Below are 15588 nucleotides of genomic sequence, written 5' to 3' on the forward strand. Positions count from 1 at the left end.
CTCTAAGATTTTTTTTGTGCTTATTTGGAATGACCCTTCAAGCTTAACCCAAATTATCACTACTAGATTTTGGACCCCCATATCACATTTTATTTTCAATTTGGCCCCCTTCAAGTAGTTCTTGGCAATGATTTTAAAATTTGATCGAATAATCTAATTGATTTTTGTTTTGACTTTGCTTGAACTACAAAATTATTTTAGCTCTTAAACAGGATTGAGTCACTCTAAATCAGTGGTTAGACAAGAAAATTTAAAAAAACTGTGAATCGGAGCAGTTATATGAAAACCAAATGGTTCAATTTTTTTTGACTTTATTCGAATTCTAACCCTTAGAAAAACCTCCCTCACTTTTCAAACACTTTGAGAAGGTGAAAACAAGTTTGGTTTGTGTACTTTATTCCAATTTTAACCCTATATCAAAGTAATACCTTTGTTTTCATTTTTTTTTCTAGAATACCTTTTTTTGATAAAATCATTTTCATTCTTTTTGTCTTAATCTTAATAAATATTTAGGTAAAAATAAAATCTAAATTAGTATAGGGATATCTTTTGTGAATGTTGGTATTGAATCATTTGATGTTGTGTTATAAGACTTATTAACTCATAATTAACTTGAAATATTTAGCTTTATTTCAAATTATATAGCAATTTAATATTTATTTTCTTATATTATTATTATCATTATATATAAATAATATTTTTTAATTTAATTATTACATCAAATTGAATGAGTCCAGTCAATTAAATTTTGCAAACCACTAACATTTCCAATTCAACTTACAGTGCAATTTTGAAAACATTGATCCTTGGATCCAACCTTGGTGATTTCAAAGACATCCTAAAACTATAATGTTTTCAGTTTGAACATTGCGAGGTGGAGGATATCTCTCAATTTCCTCTACTTTTCCCATCTCAACCATTCATATTATTTTATTAAATAATTTTAAATAATTTTATTAAAATTATATAATTAATGAATGGTTGGATAGAAGTGGAGGGAAAAGGAGATAAAGGAAGAGGTCCCACATCTGCATTGCCCTGTGCTGATGAATGCTTTTGCATGAAGAAAATAAAGCACAGGAAGAATATTCAATGTTTGGTTTAGCTCACTTTATCTCATTTGCTTCCGTTCAGCTCTATAGTATATTTTCAATTTTCACAAAAATTACAATCTCCCTTCAATCTCTTTGAAACTCAACTGCATTCACAAGACGCTTATTATGAAAAATCAACTTCATATAAACTAAAATTATGCTGTGACTTTAGACATCTCTTCCATGCTTACCCACTTTCTTCACTTTAATATCAGGCTTTTAAATGAGGATTATTTCTTTTCGCATTTTATTTTTTTGCCTTGGTTGTTTCATAATGTTATTGCACGATAATCTTTTTACTTTAGTGCATTTGTTTTCTCAACAAACCAAAAAAAATAAAAAAACATGAAGGCTCCCTCCCCCTTGGCAAACGGAAAAATAGTGCGAATCTGAAGTGAAAGGGTTGACTCATGTAATTTAGTGATTCAAAACTTTTTTTTTTTATCCCTTTCGAGTGTCAGCTAACTTAAACTGTCAATAGCATAGTACGGTCATAACTTACAGCAATCTGATAAGATTTACACTAATAACAATATTACAGGTAATTTCCAACTTTTCTTTCCCCTTTCGGCCACCTGCATGAAAGTAATCCGAAAACCCTCCTCATCCCCTTCCCAGCAGAAAATAATATATGCAGACGCATGAAGAATCTTCAATCTCAACTGCAATGTTAACTCTCCATGCACTTGCTTCAGGATCAAGCAACAGCATTTCATGAAGGGCAAAACTACAGTTCAGACTGTCAACAACTAGGCTTGAGCAATTGCTTCAACCTCCTCAGGCTCACCCTCCGATGGTGAAATTAAGGAAGCCGACTGGATCTTTCCAGCATGATCAAGCCGCATCAAAATAACTCCCCTAACAGATAATCATTGTGAGTATTATAAATCAGTCAAGAAGGAATGAAAACAAGCCTTATCCCACTAAATGGAGTCCACTACATAGATTAAACAATATCGTTGTACTATTTTATTAGTCAAGCTTTTAAAGTAGGAATGAAAGGCCTCAAGAATTAGAAGACTTCTCATCCAAGTTGTGAACAGAAATTCAGACAATTTACCAACAGTATGATGATAATTTAGCAAAAAACCAAAACAGATGAGAGCACTAAAAAGACCATCAGATTTGTGCAAATAAGCTTAGAGCAGTATCCTCCAAGGCAAACAAATAAGAACAGGCTTAGATTGTTCAATTGCCAAATGAATGTAGCCAAAGAAGTGCATATAATAATGCCAATTCTAAAACAAAATAGGGATATAGTTGACTAACTCAGCTACCGTATTATATTTCTCAATATAGAAAGGGGAACAAAAATCAAATGCAATAAAACCCAAAGCATTGCATTCAAACGCAATACTTTGGTTCACTCTAAAGACAAGCTCCGAGTCGCATCATTTTGAAACATTGACCAAGTTTAATTTCAACATGGTCGAGCTAGCTTGATCAAGTTGGATCATTCTTTTAATTAAAAAAAGTAAAAAAGAAATCACAAAATGCAATCATATAAAAACATAAAGCTAGTATGGAAAAGAAAAAAAAAAACTTTAATCCTTATTTGCAAATTTAAAATTTGATCCTTAGTTCTGAAAATTCAAAATTTAGTCCTTACAGATTTTTTATTGTCATAAATCATACATAATCAAGGTATTAAGAAAATATCAGTTCTTTCAATAAATCAACAAATAATCGAAATTTCATCAATAGGCAGTAAATTAAGTTTTGTAAACGACAAAGTTTAAATTACAAATTAAAAGCTTAATCTGTATATATTGACTCCCATGAAACAACTTCCTCACCCTAGACAGTCATAACTGCTCTATTTTTCTTACTACTCATCAACAGGATGTCAACATCAAGAAAAGGCTAAAACTTCAAATGATGTGAGCAAACCTTTACTGTGACAATCCTCCAGGCTGAATGAAATGATGGAGTGCCATAGGCAACATTAAACGTTTCATATGATTCAAAGACTAAAAATGGCGATGATGCCACATTCAAAAATAACACAAGTAAGGTACCAAAACTAGCTGGCCATGAAGCTATTTTGGCTTGGGGGGTTGCATATTCAAATTATAGTATCTTTGACTGAAAATAAAAAAAAAAAAATAGTATATAGGTGTTCCAATGTACGCAATGCACTTGAGAAAATGTGTTGATAAACTTAGGGAAAATTAATCATTTGGTCCTTGTAGTTTTGACCAAATTGTAACTCAATCCCTAAACTTTGACTCGTTATTTATAAAGTTTAAAATATTTTTAGTCTTATAATTTTATTTTTTAAAATATAGGGACCAATATTTAAGAAATTGAAACTTCAAGGATTAAATTGCAAGAGGCAAAGTTCAAAGATTGATTTACAATCGAATCAAAAATTCAAGAACTGAATTATAACGAGTCAAAGTTTAGGATTGATTTACAACTAAGTTAAAGCTACAAGGGCCAAAAGATTAATTTTCCCAAAATCTAGACTCTCAATGAAATTGTTTATCACTATCTAAAGCCTTAAAACAATTGAGTTTATTACAGCTAATCTCTATCTTTAAGGAATTATAAAAGCGACAGGGTCAGCCACAGTGAGATGAGTGCCCTCGTAACCCTTCCTATTTATCATATTCCATTCCTCTAACAAGCACGGATTAAGTTCACGGATAATCTATTTAAGCATTAAATTTAGTTCTTCGAACGTATGTTTACATAGAATAGAGCTCTGATAACTGAAAATTGAAATTTGGAAAGTTTTATTCTTTTTGTACTCCACTTTCTTTACTTTATTGAATCTCCATTTTCTTGAAAAAAAAAAAAAACTTAGATAAAACAAAAAATACAGATAAAGCAAAGCAGTTCAATAGTTATCATTACTTCTTTTTTCTGCAACTTTATACTCCTTGGATAGTATCTAATACTATTTCTGGACTATGTCCATATTACATACTTTGGAGATGCCTTCACCTTCATCTAATTACAATGTAGCCGAAAGGGAACGTCAGACAGGCAAAAGGAAACGGCCCTTAAATGAGGCAGATAATGGAATTATTTATAAGAATGAATTCAAAAGTATGAACGAGAACATGAAAATATAAATATTCTGCACAGTTAAATTTTGGTGGCATGATGAACCCATAACAATCCAGAATTAATATAATCCACGCATACACTGAAAGGACACTGTACAAGCATACCTTGCAAATCGAGATTGTATTGAAATATGCCGGACCTTAATTCTATTCACAGTCCCACTATGACTCACAAGAACCACTTGTTCATCACTTTCACCATCATCTGTTGCAAAAAAAAAAAAAAAAAAAAAAAAAAAAATTACAATGAGACTACAACATATAACAAGGTCTTAAAAACTAAATCGGTCATTGAACCAATTAAAACACAGGCTTATTAAATTAATATATTTTAATTGTATGTGTTAGAATAATATGATGCAAACAAAAAATTTAAGGAAAAACGTAACTTAGAAGTAAAAGCATAGTGTCTGAAACATTGAGTGTGAGGCGAGCTTCTTTTGTCATAAATAATGAGAAGCTTTGGCCCACGTTTATTAGTCAAAAAAACTATTTAATTTTGATTTTTAATTAATGTTGATTCCTTTTTTTCCCCTGTTGGTCCGGTTTTTAGGAGAAGTGTTCTGGTTTCAACCAGTTTGGCTAGTCTCTGACTGGTTCTCTCTAAGGCTGGTTTGGGGTGTTCCAGAGGACTGGACCACGAACCAGTTCCCGGTCCAACTGATTGAATTAGCTGATCCAGTCTAGTTTTTAAAAACATTGATATACAGTACAGCAGTGATATGCTGGTAATTATTGGCATTGTACCCAACATCAGACTCAATGACATCAACTAAATTACCTGCTAATGAGAATCCTACAACAAAAACAGCAGCCAAGCGGTCCTCAGCAGAAAACTGAATGTAGGTGTTAAAAAACATATAATACGTTAGATGGATTAAACATGACAAAAGTAGGCTTTTCCATGATATAAAAAATACCTTGTATCCTATCAAACCAACTCGATTCAAACGTGATGGGCGAAAACTGCTCAAGGGTACCCGCTTTCCATAACCACTTTCAGACACAAACAACAACCATGGGCCATTTAGATGCTTTGTACTGCAGGCATATTTAATAAAAATAAAAATGTTAAGCATTTATGATATATATCATGGACACAAGTAGCCATCCTGAAAAGCTAAAAGACCCCTTCAATCCATTTATCAGCGTTTTTCTATAATGGAAGAAATATAATTAAAAAGACACGACACAAGTAGAAAGGGAGAAGACCAATAGAATCATCAGACCTACAATTAGTTCAGCACAATGTCAATTAAATCTATGAATTTCTATTCTATTGTTTTCAAAATTTGATTTTAAGATAGACTTCATATAGACAGTATATACAACAATTCTAAGAACTTCTAGGGCTCTAGCTAGTAAAAGAAATCGCACACTCAATCCAATAAAGAAGTGCAAAAGCAAGACTGAACACTTGCAAACTGGGCATCTTTTCAGTAAGGTTATACTTTTCTATTCAACCAGACATTGACTGGCTTAAATCAAGCACCATCATGACAAAGCCTAAGGAGAAAGACTAGTCAGATAGAAAACATCTTCCTTGCTTACTGTGCAAGATTTTGGTATGATAAACGATAAGGGATGTCTATGATGCCAGGATACATAACTTTTGCACATATGCACTGTTACCTGAGATTTTTTTCCTTACCCCTGTTCTGTTTCTCTAGGACATGCAGTGTAATTACCAAATACCAATGTACTAATCATGTTCAGGGAACATTATAACTTATAATAGACGCAACTAATGGGGGAAAAACTTCTGATATGAATAAATTATAAACCAGATAACGATGTTGGTAGATCTAGGAACATTTAGTTCTGGGAAAGACAAAGTAGTCATAATTGAGCGACAAAAAGATTTACAACAATTAGGGGTCCAGTGCAAGGTTCCCAGCCAAATCACATCAACTAACCAGAAGTCTTATACAAACCTATCAATTATCAGTATTACCAACTGAAAAATGTATGATCATGGAAAATTACTTGCTCCGAGGGGCTCCTGAAAAGTTTTCTAAATTTTTCCACATAGCTGCTGGTACAATGTCCACACTAGCCATCCTATCCCCTTCTTTTAGTCTCATCGCCAGTGCACCTCTTGTATTTCTGCCTAGTGTACGAATCTGAGCTTAAAGCAAGAGATAGTCATGTAAAAAACAATATTCTACATAAAGCACTAGTAATGAGAACAAACTACAAGTAAATAAATGTATCGAAGTACTATTGCTTCTAGGTTATTCTTGACAGTCAAAGTATGAGGAAAGAGTCCAGTTTTAACGGTAATGAAATATCTTTATCATTATTAATGAAAAAATAATACAAGTATATTTCATGCCAACTCATTACTGAGGTTATAGTCTTTTGGTAGCTTTTCATACAGAACAATTTTTTATTTGAAGTAATAAAAAAGTGTATGGTAGAAGAAAACTGTCGTGCATTAGAATAATAAGGCCCAATTCATAGAAGATAATGAAACAAGCAAAACAAAAGGCATCTCAATCCCAGCTATTTTGGACTGCCAGTGCCAATTGTAAGCAATGAAAAGCCCAAAGATCACTTGGAGAGTATATCAAAAGTCTACGTGTGTATAAAAATAAAAATAAAAAGAATAAAATACAGTCCTCTCCTATATTTTACCTTAACTACAAAAAAGCAACACAAATCTCCCTCAAAAGCAGTAATTATATAACACAGATCTCCTATCTATTTTTAAAATTTCATTTCCATCCATCTAACAGGTGATTAACCATCAAAATACATAGTTCAGACCAAAATACCCTTATTTAACATAAATAAAATGATTTAAGTTACCAATAAAAATGTTAATGCATATATTTTTAGAATTTTTAATTATATTAAATTTTTTAGTTACGTCAACTTCTTTATATAGTAATTTTTAAAAGTTTAAATGTATATGTTGGCTAAAATAATATTTCAAATACATATGTACAAAAAAAAAAAAACTGAATTAGGAATTTAACATAATAATGGGTAAATTACCTAACATAATTTATTTTTATTTTACTTTAAATTTTATTCATTTTCACATAATATATTTTAAAATATTTATTTAAGTATTACCATACTTGATTATTTAAAATTCCTATCTATTAACCATCAAAATACATATATTAACAGTCAAAATATCTATTTAAGTACTCCTATCCACTTAAGATTTCACTTCTATCCACGTAACAGTTAATGAACCATCAAAATACATGTTTCAGACTGAAATGTCAAAATACCCCTATTCAACATAAATATTGCTTAACAATCATTTAAGTTACCAATAAAGATATTAATTCATATATTTTTAGATTTTTTAAACATGTTTTAAAAATTTTTTAGTTATGTAAACTTATTTATATAGTAATTTTTAAAAGTTGATCAAATTCATGTGTATAAAAAAGGAATTAGGAATTTAACATAATAAGGGGTAAATTAGTTAACATATTTTATGTTTATTTTACGTTAAATTGTATTCCTTTTAATATAATATATTTTAAAATATTTACTTAAGTATTACCATTCTTAATTATTTAAGATTCTTTAGAGAGTTGCCAATTAGATTATAAGGGAAAATTAATAATTTTAAATTTTCGAACAAAATTTCAATTAATAAATTAAGTATTTTAGAATCCTTAATGGAATATTATTATTGACGTTAAAAATTAGATTAAAGTGTAAGTTTTGAAAACAGTAAAGAGGTCCATATAATTTTTAAAACAGGGTAATTATATTGTACTCAAAAATAAATATATATACAATCAACTTGTACTTCTTTGATTTTAGCAATCCAGAAATGTTCGTTTAAAATAAAGGTAATATTACAGGTTCTGAGTATAGCAATATTGTTTATATTAATAGAACAAAATTCAAACAACGAAATTCTTAAACAAATGAAATAGACAGCCGGGCACCCCTTCCAAAGTCGATGTTTAACACCAGAGATGCATCATTCCACCCATAAAAATACCCTGCCAACATTCCCATATATTAAGCAATGATAACACAACCTTCAACAACTCATACAGCCATTGGTGTATAAAAAGGGGGAGATAAAAGCTCATCAGACAAGATGGTTATTGGATCAGAAGCTCGGGCCTATTGCTTGAAATAAGCAGGACTAGTTCACAGATGAAGAGCATGAATTCATATATATACAAGGAATGTAATATGAAACCCTGTTAATTTTCTGTAATTTTTTTATGTGACTAGAACAAGTGATTTCAAGTCACCTCATATTTCAATGTCTACAGAATTTAAAAAATAAAAAAATAATAAGTTGTTGAGTATAAGAAACAATAACAACTTCTTACATTACTGCAGAGGCTCAGAGTAACCATTCCATTATGTGAAGCCATGGCCACAAGGTCATCATTTGTGCAACGACGAACCCATTTTAGCTCATCACCAGGCACCTATTAAATTAAAGGCTTGACTAAGCAAAACTAGCGTACAAGGCATTCTAACAACTTACTAAATGAAACATTGGAAAAAGGTGAAATTCAGAAAGATCAAATAAGAGAACAAACCAATTGAATTGCAATGATTCCGGTTGATCTGATTGAAGAAAAAGAATTCAAGGAAACTTTCTTGATATAGCCATTCATTGTAAGCATCAGCAAAAACTGATCTTCAGCAAACTCGCTCACAGGAATAATTGATGTTATCCTTTCCCCATCAGATAAAGATATAATCTGGCTCAAACATAAAAACATTGATAGATTTTGTAAGCAATACATTAGTGTACATACATTTGTGTGTGTGTGTGTGTGTGTGAAATGGGAGACGGAGAGAGATGAGCAATTACTTGAACAAGTGGAGTTCCAGCAGCATTCCGGCTACATTCTGGAATTTTATAGGCACGAGCCGAGTAAACTGTTCCCTTATCACTGAAAATTAAATTTCACAAGTCATTCTCTATGCCTTTTCATAAATCAAGATTGTAACATCTCAAATTTTAATCCTTAGATTATTAAGAAATTAATCAAGTTTGATTATGGTGATTGAGTGATTTGTTGTGGTGCATGTGGCCGAAGAGATCTAATAAATGTAATTGATTGTGATTTCAACAACTCCGCCTATGTTTATAGCCGGTCCCAAGCCCGGGTAAAGGAGGAGGGTTGTGTTAGGCCATCAACAGCCAATGTAAAAATTTGTTGAATCTATCATGAACATGGACAATAGACGTTATAATGTTAATGCTAGGTCGTTGCCCGTAAGTAATGCGCTGCATGGCTCGAGTACAGTGATAAGTGAGTTAGAGCCGCTGCATCGGCGCCCGGATGTAGTGTTAAATGAGCAAGGGTTACCGCGTCATTCTGGACGCACGCGGCTAAAGAAGTTAGTCCATAAGAGCAAAATTAGATTTGGTACTTGGAATGTTGGGACATTAAATTGTAAATCTGTAGAGGTTGTAGGAGTTATGATTCAAAGGAAAATCAATATCCTTTGCTTGCAAGAAACAAAATGGCGTGGAGAAGGAGCTAAGGATATTCAAGGTTTCAAACTTTGGTATACAGGAAAAGTAAGTGCACGCAATGGAGTAGGCATCATTATAGATAAGGAGTGGAAGAAGAACGTTGTAGAAGTTAGTAGAATTGAAGACAGAATTATTTCTTTAAAAATGATAATTGGACGTGAGACTGTTAATATTGTTAGCGCTTATGCGCCGCAAGTCGGGATAGAAGCCAGTCTTAAGGAATTATTTTGGGAGGATCTGGAGGGGTTGATTCGACACATACCACAGAGTGAAAAGATTTTTATTGGAGGAGACTTTAATGTGCATGTCGGGAGGGAAGCTGGTCAGTATGCGAGGGTGCATGGTGGTTTCGGTTTTGGAGAGCTAAACACTGAAGGGCAAACTCTTCTTGATTTCTCATTGGCGTATGATTTTAAGATTGCCAACACTTGTTTCAAGAAGAGAGATGAGCATCTCATCACTTACAAAAGTGGAGCCTCAAGGTCGCAGATTGATTTTCTTTTGGTTAGGAACACAGATAGAAAACTTTGTAAAAATTGTAAGGTGATCCCTGGAGATGCTATAACGACACAACATAGGGTCCTAGTCCTTGATGTGTGTATTATGAGTAAAATCCAAAAACGTCGACAAGTAGTAACACCAAGGATTAGGTGGTGGCAATTAAAAGGTGATAAGCAAGATATTTTCAAGCGAAATCTTTTGGATAAAGGAATTTGGGATTCTCAGGGTAGTGCTAACATCATATGGGAGGATATGGCTAAAAAGATACGGGAGGTTGCAAAAGTAGTTTTGGGAGAATCGAAAGGTTTTGGTCCGAGAGATAAGGAGTCTTGGTGGTGGAATAATAGTGTACAGGACAAAATCAAGTATAAGAAGAACTGTTTTAAAGCCATACATTTGTGTAACAATGAGGAAAATTGGGAGAGGTACCGTATGGCTAAGAAGGAAACTAAGAGAGCTGTGGGTGAAGCTCGTTCCAAAGCTTTTGAAGAATTTTATAAGAACCTTGAGAAGGAAGGAGAGCAAAATATTTATAAGATTGCCAAGAGTAGGGAAAGAAAATCAAGAGATCTAGAACAGGTAAGGTGTATTAAGGATGAAGAGGGAAGAATTTTATTACAGATGATGAAATTAAAAATAGATGGAAGACTTATTTTTCTAAACTTTTCAATGATGGAGAGGATTCATCTAGTAACTTGGAGGATTTAGTAACTGGTGAAGGAGAACAAAATTTGTCATTCTATCGAAAAATACGTGATAAGGAGGTAAAGGAAGATCTTAAGAAAATGGCAAATAGTAGAGCTAACGGACCTGATTGTATATCTATCGAAGCGTGGAAATGTTTAGGTGAAGAAGGGGTGAGATGGTTAACTAAGTTATTTAATGTGATTTTACGGTCCAAGAAAATGCCTGATGAGTGGAGGAGAAGTACATTAATTCCTATTTATAAAAATAAAGAAGATATTCAGAATTGTACTAACTATAGAGGGATTAAACTCATGAGCCACACAATGAAATTGTGGAAAAAAGTAATTGAGCACAGGTTGAGATTGGAGACAAGTATTTCTGAGAATCAATTTGGTTTTATGCCAGGTAGATCAACTACAGAGGCGATTTATCTACTAAGGGGATTAATGGAAAAGTATCGTTGTAAAGATAAAGATCTACACATGGTTTTTATTGATTTGGAAAAAGCTTATGACCGTATACCAAGAGAAGTGCTTTGGAAAGCGTTGGAAAAAAAGGGAGTACGGATTGCTTATATTAAAGCCATACAAGATATGTATGAGGGGGTAAAAACTAGTATAAGAACGCCTAGTGGTCAAACAAAGGATTTTCCTATAAAGATTGGACTACATCAGGGATCATCTCTGAGTCCTTATTTGTTCAACTTGATTTTAAATATTTTGACGGAACATATTCAAGGGAAATTCCGAAATGTATGCTTTCGCGGATGATATAGTTCTTATAGCAGAGACAAGAAAAGAGGTTAATTGCAAACTTGAGTTATGGAGGAGGACATTGGAGTCGAAAGGTTTTCGTCTGAGTAGAAGTAAGACGGAATATTTATATTGTAAATTTGGTAAAGGACTATTCGACAATAATTTGGAAGTGAAATTGGGAGATCAAATTATACCTCAAGTGGAAAAGTTTAGATATTTGGGAGCCATTATTCAAAATGATGGCGAAATCAGTGGAGATATTTCACATAGAATTCAAGCTGGGTGGTTTAATTGGAGAAAAGCTAAAGGAGTTATTTGTGACCGTAAGGTGCCTAATAAACTTAAAGGAAAGTTTTATCGTACTGCTATCAGACCGGCAATGTTATATAGTAGTGAATGCTGGGCTCTAACGGGACAGCAAGAGCATAAAGTTGGAGTAGCAGAGATGAGAATGTTACGATGGATGTGCAGACATACACGTAAAGATAAAATTCGAAATGAGCACATACGTGAAAAAGTGAGGGTGGCACCTATTGAGGAAAAAATGGTAGAAAATCGGTTGAGATGGTTTAGGCATGTACAAAGAAGACCAAGGGAGGCACCAGTGAGAAGAGTGGAACATATAACTTTGAGTCCGATTAAGAGAGGTAGAGGAAGGCCTAAGAGAACACTCTTGGAAGTTGTTGAACGTGATCTCTTAATTAATAATATTTCTAAAAGCTTAATAAATGATAGAGCACAATGGCGTCTTGCAATCCATGTAGCCGACCCCACCTAGTGGGATAAAGGCTTGTTGTTGTTGTTGTTGTTGATTGTGATTTCAACCTTAATTATGGGCCTGAAATGAAGATGGGCCACTCGGGCATTGAAAGAAAGAAAAACACAAAGGAAGAGTCTCTGTGCCACATGTTACGGTGTGCAACACGTCCACCGCGGTGCAAAGATGGCAACGATGAAGGAAAAGCCTCTTTGTACTATGCACCGCGAAACTTGATCGATTTCTATGGAAATTGGTTTGGTTCAGTTTAGTTAAGGTATGGATCAAGTTTCAATAAATTAATTCGACTTTTTTTTTCCTTTTTTCCTATCTTCATAATAGTTGGATTTCTTTTAATTTGAATTGATTTATGCATTGCTGGCTCTTTTATTACTTGGAAGGTCCTTGTTTATCTCATGATTTATTTCAATCATAACATATTTATGGAAAGTCTTCGAACCTTAATTAATCACATATCTTATATATACATGTTCATTCTTTTTTACTTAATTTTAATTTATTTTTTGCTTGGTCTCAAATAAATCAAAGATAAAAAAGATATGTTCATGTTTTATTAATCTTATTCATCTCTTCATTTCATTGGCCTTGAGTGTACTCAATCTTCATGATCTCATCAATTTCCTTGTGCCATCCAATATATATATATATAATGCAAATTAATTTTATGATTGCAAGCAGCAAAAAATCAAAATAATGATGGTGATCAACTAATCATCTATATGATTATATTAGATGCACTATTTGAATTCTCATGGAGAAAATTCATCATTTAATAGCAAGTATCAAACATACAAATATCTCAAGTCAAAATATCCAAAATTCCAAATATCACGCTATTTAATATTAATATTTATATTCATCGTTTCATACATTATACATATTTATTCAAAACATAATATCCATCTCCCAATGTCATAATAGATAGATATTAATTAGATAAATATTATATAAATAAATAATATTTTTTAATCAGGCTTGGTTCAAGTTCGATTTGGTTTCCAAATCTTGAACCCAAAACCAAACCGAACCAATCGATTTGTATGTCATAAAATCTGAAGGAGATTTGATCAATGATCGATTTTGGTGCTCATTTTAATTTGGGTCGGTTTGGTTTGGTCTTTTTGGTTTGAATCAGTTTTGAACACTGAAAAAGAATAAAAACAAAATTAATTATTATGTATCCCTGATTTATAGGGATGTGGTTAGCCAAGAATATAGGGGGTAAATAAAGGATTTGTTCTGATTTGATCTGATTTTATTTTCCCTGTATAGCTATACTTGTACGTAGTATATATTCACACATAGTGGAATGAAATACTATTATTTTGATCCAAAAACTACATGAGTTGGACCTAGATGACTCAGAACGCACGACACAATGAGGAGAAAAACTAGTTGAGCAGCCCAAGAAGCTCCTCCATGCATTCCGGCACCAAGACTCCTCATTCGCACACCCATAGCGAAGCTCCCCACGGGTTGAGCTCTATCGCCAATGGGTCCTCTGCTCTGATTGTGTCCGAGAAGTTCAATGGACAAAATTATCGTGAGTGGGCCCAAGCAATTAAACTCGCTATCGCAGGTCATGGCAAGTTAGGCTTCATCACCGGTGCTTCTGCTACTCCAAATGGGTTTGAAGCCAAGGCTATGCTAAAGTGGGAGACCGCAAATGCGATGGTGGCTTCATGGTTGATCACAGGCTTCATCATCGGTGCTTTTGCTATTCCAGATAGGTTTGAAGCCAAGGCTATGCTGAAGTGGAAAACTACAAATGCAATGGTGGCTTCATGGTTGATCATAGCCATGTCCTCACAGGTTCAGCACTCTTTTATGTTCTTGCCAACAACAAAAGATATTTGGGAAGCCGTTTGAGAATCACATTTAGATGAAGATGGCGCCAAAATATATGATTTGAAAACAAGAAGTTGGAATCTAAGTATTCCTATTGTAATGCCTCTTTAATTTATTTATTTATTTTGTATAATAAATTAAATATTGCCAATTAGGATGATTTTTTTTTTACACTTGCACTATAAAGTTGTTTATGATGTTTGGACCATATTTTAGGCCCTGAGATGTTAGTTATGATAAATTATAAATATTGATAGGGCCAAAATACTAGTGCAAGTGTAACAAGGTTGTTTTAAACTTGCTGTGGATGATTTTGGATGCAATGCAATGTTAAAATTTTCCCCTTTTGTTTTTGGTATAAAAAGGGCTGAGCGGTGAAAATGTGAAATAGTGGTATATATGTGCATGTGGTGTGTTGTACTGTTAGTCCTAGTTCCAATGAATATGATCTGGGTATTAGAAATGACTTTTGACACTTGTATAGAGCTTTGAACACCTTTTGTTGTGAAAGTTTGTAAAAAGTTGTGAAAATATGTTTGAGTGTTTTCTAGTGTGACTTGATTTGAAAATAAAACCCGTGCCATTAGCTAGTTTATGATAAGAACTTTTTGTAGACACCTAAATCATCCCATTCGGACATCGGACGAAGACATGGAGCATGCCTGAAGTTGCCTGAATCTACTGTCAAATGACAATAGAATTTCTATCATGAGCACGCAACACGCCACAGCACACTACGCTGTTTTCAAAATCTTAAAATTTTTCAACTGTTTTCAACTCATTTCACTCCGTTGAGGTATCCTGTGTTTCTATGATATTATTTTACTTTGATTAAAGGTCTAATGAATGGTTTTGACTTATTTTAAATCACAAAAACTTGAGATCCCATTATTTCAAATTATAAACTTAGTAATCTCTTTATGAGCTAATCCTTGAATTACCTTAGATTATGGTTTTTACTGCGATTAGATAAGGGAGATTTTACAAGGATTAGCTGCAGCATAAAATTTTAAATACTTAACAAAATAAAATAGCCAGTACAACAAATATAGGGGCCTAGAATCAAAGATCTTATATAAGTCCATTTGCCACCATTATGTCATTTCCTAGAGAAAAGTATGGTTAGTAATATGCAAAGCAAAGCAATATAACAAGCCAGCTCAAAAGCTTAGCAATTTTTAGAACTTTTGAGGGAAGGAATCACACAACCACACAAATAAATCCAAGGTCTACATGCTTCATGAAGAGCAGTGAAGTGAGCTATATATGATAAATACTAGAATAAAAGTTAAGGATCAAAATTTAATGCAGAATTAGAAAATGAGTCACTCAGAAATTAAGGGCCTAGATCTAGATGTTCAGTTTA

The 15588-nt window shown here is 33.0% G+C and overlaps 1 protein-coding gene across 1 annotated transcript in view; it reads right to left on the reverse strand.

The window, feature by feature from the left end:
* Positions 1 to 1484: 1484 nt before the first annotated feature.
* LOC129305989 (DNA gyrase subunit A, chloroplastic/mitochondrial) overlaps positions 1485 to 15588 on the reverse strand; it is a 41116-nt gene continuing 27012 nt past the window's right edge. Inside the window, exons 20-27 of the mRNA XM_054946253.1 lie at positions 8982 to 9063; positions 8704 to 8868; positions 8488 to 8589; positions 6155 to 6291; positions 5089 to 5209; positions 4950 to 5004; positions 4274 to 4373; positions 1485 to 1952 (exon numbers count right to left, since the gene is read on the reverse strand). Coding sequence (XP_054802228.1) covers positions 1844 to 1952; positions 4274 to 4373; positions 4950 to 5004; positions 5089 to 5209; positions 6155 to 6291; positions 8488 to 8589; positions 8704 to 8868; positions 8982 to 9063 — 871 coding nt within the window. The 3' untranslated portion in view covers positions 1485 to 1843. The remainder of the gene's footprint in view (positions 1953 to 4273; positions 4374 to 4949; positions 5005 to 5088; positions 5210 to 6154; positions 6292 to 8487; positions 8590 to 8703; positions 8869 to 8981; positions 9064 to 15588) is intronic.

The sequence above is a fragment of the Prosopis cineraria genome, unplaced genomic scaffold (genome assembly GCF_029017545.1).
Source record: "Prosopis cineraria cultivar Desert tree isolate PC_DT_omini unplaced genomic scaffold, ASM2901754v1 PC3, whole genome shotgun sequence".
In the NCBI taxonomy this organism is placed as follows: Eukaryota; Viridiplantae; Streptophyta; class Magnoliopsida; order Fabales; family Fabaceae; genus Prosopis; species Prosopis cineraria.